The sequence below is a fragment of the Tigriopus californicus genome, chromosome 2, assembly GCF_007210705.1.
Source record: "Tigriopus californicus strain San Diego chromosome 2, Tcal_SD_v2.1, whole genome shotgun sequence".
Classification (NCBI taxonomy): Eukaryota; Metazoa; Arthropoda; class Copepoda; order Harpacticoida; family Harpacticidae; genus Tigriopus; species Tigriopus californicus.
Genome location: NC_081441.1, coordinates 11,789,947 through 11,798,494, shown reverse-complemented (window position 1 = coordinate 11,798,494; position 8,548 = coordinate 11,789,947). Strand labels below are relative to the sequence as shown.

The 8,548-nt window shown below is 39.9% G+C and overlaps 2 protein-coding genes across 2 annotated transcripts; both read right to left on the bottom strand.

Annotated features, from left to right (window-relative positions):
• Positions 1 to 229: 229 nt before the first annotated feature.
• Positions 230 to 2,250, bottom strand: LOC131893195 (innexin shaking-B-like). The gene is made up of 6 exons (XM_059243165.1): positions 1,971 to 2,250; positions 1,592 to 1,875; positions 1,343 to 1,524; positions 1,089 to 1,254; positions 570 to 783; positions 230 to 489 (listed from the first exon to the last, which is right to left on the bottom strand). Exons 1-6 carry the CDS (start codon positions 2,115 to 2,117, stop codon positions 346 to 348), a joined length of 1,137 nt encoding a protein of 378 aa, XP_059099148.1. The 5' UTR covers positions 2,118 to 2,250; the 3' UTR covers positions 230 to 345.
• A 2,357-nt stretch (positions 2,251 to 4,607) lies between these two features.
• On the bottom strand, positions 4,608 to 5,815 carry LOC131893197 (uncharacterized; the record flags this gene model as incomplete). Its single annotated transcript, XM_059243167.1, is given in 3 exon segments — positions 4,608 to 5,049; positions 5,112 to 5,314; positions 5,393 to 5,815. Coding segments are annotated over 3 exon segments (414 nt in total). The 3' UTR covers positions 4,608 to 4,932.
• Between the last annotated feature and the right edge of the window lie 2,733 nt (positions 5,816 to 8,548).

Sequence of the window (8,548 nt, the reverse complement as noted above, 5' to 3'; positions counted from 1 at the left end):
CCCCACTGCAGGGGTCCTTACGCCGTGATTTCCCGTAGCCTTACATCGTAGGCTTACATCATTGACTTTAACGGCGGCCAAGATTCAGTTACCGTCGATCGTTTGAAGCCAGCATTTTTGCCTGATTCCCTACCTCCCCTTTCTTCACCAACGCTAGGTGAATGCCTTCCACCCTTTGCACCCTACAATTCTTCTCGTGGACGCTCCACCCTCAAGCCAAACTCTTACACAGAGTAGTTATTCATTTATTAGATTCTCTACTTGCTTTTTGTTTGTTTTTTCGTCATCCATATTAACGGTCAATAAACCTTCAACATCACATTCATCTTAGAACGTTTCTTTACTCTATTCATCCGCTCTATATGCTTCGAAGGGCTTAATCTTCTCGAGTTCGTCCAAGAATAGAGAGCTCACCACATCATTCATGTTATCCATAAGACGAATCAGCAGGAACCAGTCTCCGTGATTGGAACGCTTCAGAATAACGTCCTACAAGAGTAACAAATCGTTCAATTTAATAACTACTCTTTCCTGTTCAAGCCTACCATACTCAGTCCGAAAATACTAACGTTGAACTCTTTGATGCGATAGAAGTAAACTATCACGAATTTCTTCATATCATGCGAGGTTATTTGTAAGATCCGAAGGGTTAGGGCAAGAATGGACACAACGAGAAGAGCAGAGAGCCAGTACCAATAGAGCGAGTAGAACTTTTGGTTCACAATGTTCAAAGGTAGCACGCACAATCCCGAGGTTAATTGGGGCTGACCTCCTGAGCCGTAACTAAACACAGGAGGGAGAAAATTGTGAGGTTATTTGTCCACTTACCACCCACCTACAGTGTACTTCAAAAAATCATTATAAGAAATAACCAAAGCCACAATCCAAAAATCTACCGCATCCATGCAAGATATGTATAATGTAGGTAGGTGGAAAACCCCTCATGTTCACGGTGCCAGCCTATCGCGAGTCCAGGCACGACCAACTAACAACAACGCGGAGTTAGCAGCACAAAGACTTGGCATTCCGAGGATGCTCAAGTTGTTGGCATACACGTCACAAGTAAGCTCAAATGTTGAATGACGTACGTTGTTAGGCGACACTCCGCTAAGATTGGTAGAATGCTGTCGTTTTCGTCCAAATTGAGCCCCTGTCTTGCCACTTGCGCAAATTGCCCGTTCAAGAAGAAATTCGTGAAGTAGAACTGTGCAACTACATTCAGAACGCAAAGTAACTCACAGATGTAAAACTTGACTGTAAGAGACGTAAGATATGGTCAAACTAACGAGGAATTAGCACACTTAATGGAAGAGGTGCAATGGGCAATACGTATTTCTCTTACTAGCCCAAAGATTGTTGGTGCCTTTAGCTTCTCGCCAGTACTGAATCATGAGTTGAATTTTGTCTTTGATCTCGCCCTTTTGAAGCTCATTCTTGCTCTGAAGGCCTTTGATTAGCGAGGTACGGTCCAAACCAGAAACTAAGGACTGAATTTTCCCTTGCTCCCAAATTTGCCAAAGATACCTAAAGTAAAACAATCACTTTGAGAAGGGAACAAGGGCGGCGGAAATCAGAAATGAAAGTCACGCACCGAGGAAAGTAAAAGCATCCAGCTTGCAAAACCAAGACCAAGGCCACCCATTGGTAGTATTGGTGTTGCCAACAGTCTTCGTGAGGTTTTCCGTCCGAGTTGGTAGACTCGTCAAAGCATCTCACAAAATTCAAATCCTTTCGAAGGAAGGCCTTGTCCATTTGGCCTCCAATGGCGTCAAATCCAAGCTTTCGAGTCCATGTACCCTCAACCCAACAAAAACGATCAAAGGTGTCATCGGGAATATTGTGATCATGGATGCAATCGATGGGATCACCGGCGTACTGAAATAATCAAAATTGCCTTCAATACATGTAGATTGGAACTAAATACGAGAAAGTCATTGAGAGAAATTATAATTATTGTACAGCAAACCTACTTGCGAGAGGGAGAGCAAGACACTGAAAACCAAGATGAAGGATACGGTCCAAAAGTAGTGAAGTCGAAACACAAAAGTGTCAATTTTCACCGGATCTTGGGGAAGGATGCTCAAATGAATATCCTTAAGGCTGTCTACCAACGACATGTTAATTCTTCTTTCTTGCTAAATGTGACGGCCTTTCTCTTGGCCACCGAAGGACGTCAAATGATAACAAGAGGTGAGAAAAACACCCACAGGCCGATTCACCATGGGAAAAAACTCACTATCCTCCCAGAGTGAACCAGATTTGAAAAACAGAGACATAGTCTAGCAATAAATAAACGGTGTGATAATTTCTCTCCACATCCTGTTTGGTTAAAGAGAATCGTTTTAAAATGATGTGCCATTATGACTCGCGACTCATTGGGTTTAGATATTGTCCTTCGTTTAAAGTACGATAAGGAATCAATAGAATTGTTATAGAAAGGTTAGGGGAGCTTGATCTTATTTCAATGCTGAAAAAGGAAGCGTCCATAGATGTAGCCTTAGACAAAATGATTCTAGTGTTGAGGACGTTTGTTCCACTCTAGCAATCTCTGAATGTGTTGCGCAAGGCGGGCAGAGTCTAAAATTCCGAAGTATAGGAAGCAATTGTTTAAAAGGAGTTACAAATTAGCAAATAGGCTCCAGAGCACTTTGAATCCGGTAGTTGTGTGTTCATGTAGCCATGGTTAATGATTTTTGATCAGCTATAACCCTATTTTAAGTTTCTGAATGGAGAAAACGTTCATTCAAATTAATTTGTGGCAACCCTGCTCCTTGCTCACCTTTTCCCGCTTCTTCTTACTTGTCTTCTCTATTCTGTCTCTTTCCTATAAATATATTCTTTCCCCGTTCAATAAATTAGTCTACTACCATCTCTTGACTCATTACGTTGTTGAGCCCACTACAAATTTACAAAGATGGTGGGTGGTGCTTGTCACATTTTACAAACAGAGATTCTAGCTTGGCTTAGTATTTCACCCCTCCAAATATCTGTTTGATATAGTTTCATTATCTTAACACTCTATCCATTCCTATGTAATCAAGAATTTAAAAAAAACGTGATCTTCTTTGGATGACTCAAGGTGTAGATCAAGGATGGCATTGATTATTCGGTTCAACACAATGATTCAAATTGATAATCACGCAACTAAAGTACCAGAATCGGATTCCAAAAATCTGTTTGGACATAACAATGACATATTTGAGCCAAAGAATCAAGATATTTTTTCGGAGCCTAGATTGATCAGTCAGAATTGAAAATGCACTTTTGTTTTGTTTAACATGATATGCTATGTGTGAGCACTCTGAATCGATGAATTCTAGGTATGAAAAATAGAGCTCTTTAAAACCTACTGACCTGCCAGACATTGTGCCAACTACTGCCGTGGAACTTGTGTGCAAGGCCTGTACCTTCAAAATTTGCGACGTTAGAATATATCTTTGACTCCTTCCCGGAAAATTTTACTTCTGCCGTCAAAACAAAATAGTCGACACGGTGTTCAAAAATCCCTATCAAGTTTCGAGGGAAATTCCTAAACATATATTAGCATTTTTCTACGTCAAAAAGTCATTGGGCACAACTTTGAGTTTATTGTTTTATGGAATTCTAGCCCACATAAAAAACTTACATACCTAAAAACAATATAAAAACTGAAATTTGCAAAAAACTACTCAATATAAATTGGGAGCACACTTATTTAGCCCTTGAATATAAATTATGATATCATCTATCACACCGTTACTTAGTTAAATGGGATTTAGTGGTCCAAATTTCATCGTTTTTGGCCCAAAGTGCCCAGGTTATATGTTAGTTTAGTTTCCCAAAGAATTAATGTCGCTTTTCAATATTCCAAAAATGGAAGATTGTTTTTCTTTTTCTTGCATGATTTCAAATTAATTTGAAACGTTATATAACCATATCTAAAACCCCTAATTTTATTTATTAATTCGGGAAATTCAATTAACATATAACCGGGGCATTTTGGGGCTTAAAACGATGAAATTTGGACCACTAAGTCACATCTAACCAAGTAACGGTGTAACAGGGGACATCATAATCTATATTCGCGACCTAACTAAGTGTGCTCCAAATTTACATTGATTAGGTTTTTGAAAATTTTAGTTTTCCTAATGTGTTTCGGTATGTAATGTTTTTATGTGGGCTAGAATTCCATAAAACAATGAAATCAAAACTGTTCCCTACAATTTTTTGAGGTAGAAAAATGCCCAGATGTGTTTGGGAATTTCAATCAAAACTTTAAAGGGTATTTTTACCACTGTGCGACAATGTTCATCTACCCTTCCGGCTTTTCCAATTTCTCGATATCGGACTATCGAGGCACAAGTTCCTTCGGACAGAGCTTTTGGAAGGCCTGGATCGACTTGAAGAACATGATCAAAGTGCATGTCATAAGAAATCTCTTTTATTGTTTAAAAAAATGGTCAGAACATCAAGCTTGACGATGTTCTCTAGGGTCCTCATCGTCCACTGCCCATGCATGATAACTGAGTTCGTCTTCAATTGTCTAATATTTATCCTATCAACCTTGGAATTCCCTAGTCCTTGATGGAGATCTCACATTTATTCGTCGACGATTTTGTGCGAGAAGATTGTTGGTGAATGGTACGGGTTTATTTCGTTTATGATCAGGGCAAATTCAAGGGAATGAATACGATTGAATGGCGGCCAAATATCTTCTATGTCAACATCCATCGTGAATAAATGGAAGGGCAACTTTCAATACACATGGTTTCAGCAAAATCAATGATCAATCAACAGGGTTAGATAAGCATCGTCAGAGGGGTCACAGAATCTAATGGGTGGTGCGAAGTTAATTAGGGACCATTTAATCTCTATATGAGCAGTGTTTGTTTGTTCAGGGAAGGAATTGATGGCATTTCCAAGGGTAGGAATTTGCATGACGTGAGCCTGCATTTATCGTTTGTTCATGTTGGGATCAGACAATCGACCCATAAACGGATCGGGGCAGACCATCTTCTTCACCCCAATGCCGGACGAAAATTGACTGTTTCCATTACCAAATTTGTTGACCTGAAAGGGGGCAGACAAGCAATTCAGGTCAATGTTTAAACGGTTCAGTTTTCTTTGCTTACCTTGATTTCAACCACACTCGTGTCGTAGTCAAATTTGATGAACCCCTTGTACCGTTCGCCCTTGAACCTTTCGTCAATCTTGGAGAGAGCCTCAGTTTGAACGCGTTTGATGGCATCGCCCACATTAGAATGATCCATCACAGCCGCTTGGAATACGTGGAGGGCGTGGTCTCGGATGTCTTCGGGCAGGTCGGACTCCACCTCTGAATGTTGAATAATTGCATCTTTGAACTTGAGACGCTAATTCAAAGCCTGATGCATAAGGTGAATGAATTCCTTACCTTGGAGGGATCCCTTAATGTTGCTTGAAACAGCCTGTTCGTATCCCTTGGAAGAGCCTCCGGCCTTGGCCGTGATACTGCAGTTGTCGGCCATTTTTGACAATTCTTTTGAGGAGAACGAAGAAACGATGAAATGGGTGAAACGAAAGCTTGATCAGTATTGACCCTTTTCTGACAGACGATCTTCTATTTAAACCACCTAAGTCCTTGACTAAGAAGTTTGAGGGGTCGCGGCTGCTAGTGTTTAGATAGCCGAAGGAAGCCTCCCTCTGCCCAATCCCTTGGGTCGTCGTTGTCCACTGTTGGAAAATGACATCACAGCCCGAATAGAGGGTGAGTAAGTGAGTGAGTAAGTGCAACTTTCTACTTTCCATTTTCCTGAGTGCGAGAAGAGGGAATGACGTCGTGCTAAACAGCTTCAAATTGAAATCAGCGCCAATAGAAATAAGTAATTAGTAATCGATATTTGTTATTTTACATTCGCTTTACATACACATATATTGTGCGAAGTTCAGTCTCTGACCAGTTGTTACAATAGGCTTGAAAATATCATTGCAGCACGTCTTGAGCCAAAACGATTTGAGTGTGATGCTACAAAAAAGTCTGATGGTGCATCTTGACAACTCAAGGCCACAATGTCAGGGGGGCGTATCGCTTACTGAATGAAGCGTGGTTATTTGATGATTTTAGGAATGCTTCCATGCGGGGACAATAAATGGACAGTTAGTATACACTCTGCGTGTAGGCTTGGAGCAGTTCGGGGTTCAAGTAGCGCCTGCTTGAAAAACATTACCAAATAGCTGAGGATCATGTTTTGTCGTGACATAATCGTAGAAGAAGAACAAGAAGGTGTGTTTCATGTTAGAAAAGAGGCTTTGCCAACAACGCTTGATTGTAAGATTCTCTCGTAGATGCGCGTTTTTGAACTACTGATGTCATGACGAGTCTTTTCTTGGCCGTGACCCAAGGCATGTGTCATTCTTCTCTGGCAAGCCGTCTCCACCGCTCGACCGCACCTTTCCAAATCCAATCGATCCTGCAAGACTGTGCGCTAAAGCCAATCCGACAATGATTCATGCTCAGATTGGATTTGTACCTTGTGCACAAGCTTCTCTACAGACTAATAGCTGTGGTGCTGCAACAAGAAATTAACGGAAATATATCTCTCAGGGAAATATTTTGCCTCGAGGATTTCTTCATTGGGAAAAAGGCAGTACATTGCCTGAAAAAAGCACTTTCAACTTTTCACAATTCAGGACCTCATGACCTCTGGAACCCAAAAGATGGAAATCAGTTTTTGCCTCATCACTACGTAGGGGTCGAATTTACTCCATGCAAAATTTCTAGTTATTTCCTTTACGCCAGGCATATGCAAGAGACCGATGATTTTTCACAAGGGCGAAAGTTCCATTTTGGTTGAGGTTATCAAGCAATTGTGAGAGTGGATAAGGTAGATTATCAATATTGCAATCAAATGCTGCACAAGTAAAGAGCAAGTGTTTCGGTCAATTCATGGGCCAGTAAGCAAATATATTTGTTTTTATGATAGTGCAGTATAATAAGGGTTCAACATATTTGAATGAATATTCGCTATCTTTTTCAACGTATTCATAGTTCAATAGTTTTTTCCACAACATTGCAAATTTGCATATTCTAGTAAGCTGAGGTACAAATCTAGAGGCATGCAAAGTTCACATCTGGCCCATTGATGATTTTGTAAATTATTTGAAGATTGGCATTAACAAAGCAACACCACCTCAAAAGCAGGGAAGCAGTAACGAAATTGCAAGTAACGAAATTGCAAATAAAGAAATAACAGTACCCTAATTCGTGCCTACTTTTCGAAAAAGGAACTGTAATCCCATTGCACTTTAAAATGATGTAATTGTAACGACGAAAAAACTTACAAAAACTACTCGTTACTCGTTCCTGTTTTCACGCTCTAGAGTGGCATTTAGTTTTTCGTTTCTCTCTTAGCAACTGAGAAAACCGGAAGCTTTGAGGCAATATTAAGAGAAGTTTCAATTTTATCTATATTTTCGTATATTGTAATGAAAGCAGATCAGGGCTAAAAATTGTGCTTGCTTTTAACAACAATGAATGTGGTTGTGGTTTCAAATTTGGTACAGTTACACTGTTGTATTGTTTATATCTCCTCATTCAAATTCCGTTGAACTAGAAGACCTATCCGAGAGTGAAATCTTCCTTTGGCTTTAGTATGTTGCACCATATTGCTCAACTCTCCCAATATCCATCCATGACTTTGAGCACAGGGTTCTAAGAGGGAATTTTTATTAGCTCGAGAATTTTTAATACTCTTTTTCCTTGGAGACATTTTGTTTCATTGTTGCAAATGTTCAACAATCATCAGTTTAGACAAGAAAAAGATCTCATTTTAGTTGTGAAATATCTTAAAAATATGTACCTCAGAAGAAGGCAATAAATTTAAGACTAGTACTTGGTAAGTACCTTAAAAGATGTCAAATGTTTGGGAAAAACTTCAAACTTTTAATCAAATAATGTCGATGATTATCACTTTTGAAATGTTTTCGAAGACAGTTGCAAATAACAACAAAAAATGAAACCGAAGTCAAAGATTCAGTTTTCTTACATTTGATTATTCGAAAACGAAAAGTTTAATGCAACCTAATTTATGACAACTTAACTTTGTCCGGATAAGAAATCACCACCCTTAATATACAGTATCTATTTTGACTTTTTAAATATGCCTTTCATCTCCCAAGTCTAAATTGTCTACTTGCCATCTTACTTTAATACTATTTTATGCCTCGACTCCTTGTTCTCCATGTAGACTAGACCTTGTTGAAGTTGTTCGTGAAATTTGTCCGAAGCCTAATGGCACATCCGGTATTACAAATGAAGGGCCTATATTGGTAACGGCAGGCAGCCCAAGCTAAATTGCTAAATAAACTACTAATGACATGCCATGAAAGTGATTTCTTTTCCAGACATTACGTGACCCAGTTCATTAATTATACATAATATTTTGGGAATCATCGGTGTCACGGGTCCATCCGGGGTCACGGGTCCATCCTGGGTCACGGTTCCCTCCGGGGTCACAGGTCCATCCGGGGTCACGGGTCCATCCAGGGTCACGGGTCCATCCGGGGTCACGGGTCCATCCAGGGTCACGGG

Excerpts from the sequence above, each read along its gene's own strand:
- LOC131893195 (XM_059243165.1), bottom strand. The coding sequence starts at position 2,117 with ATGTCGTTGGTAGACAGCCTTAAGGATATTCATTTGAGCATCCTTCCC. Across the intron at positions 1,525-1,591 it reads GGATGCTTTTACTTTCCTCG|GTATCTTTGGCAAATTTGGG; the intron begins GTGCGTGACTTT and ends GTTTTACTTTAG. Across the intron at positions 490-569 it reads ATCGCATCAAAGAGTTCAAC|GACGTTATTCTGAAGCGTTC; the intron begins GTTAGTATTTTC and ends TTACTCTTGTAG.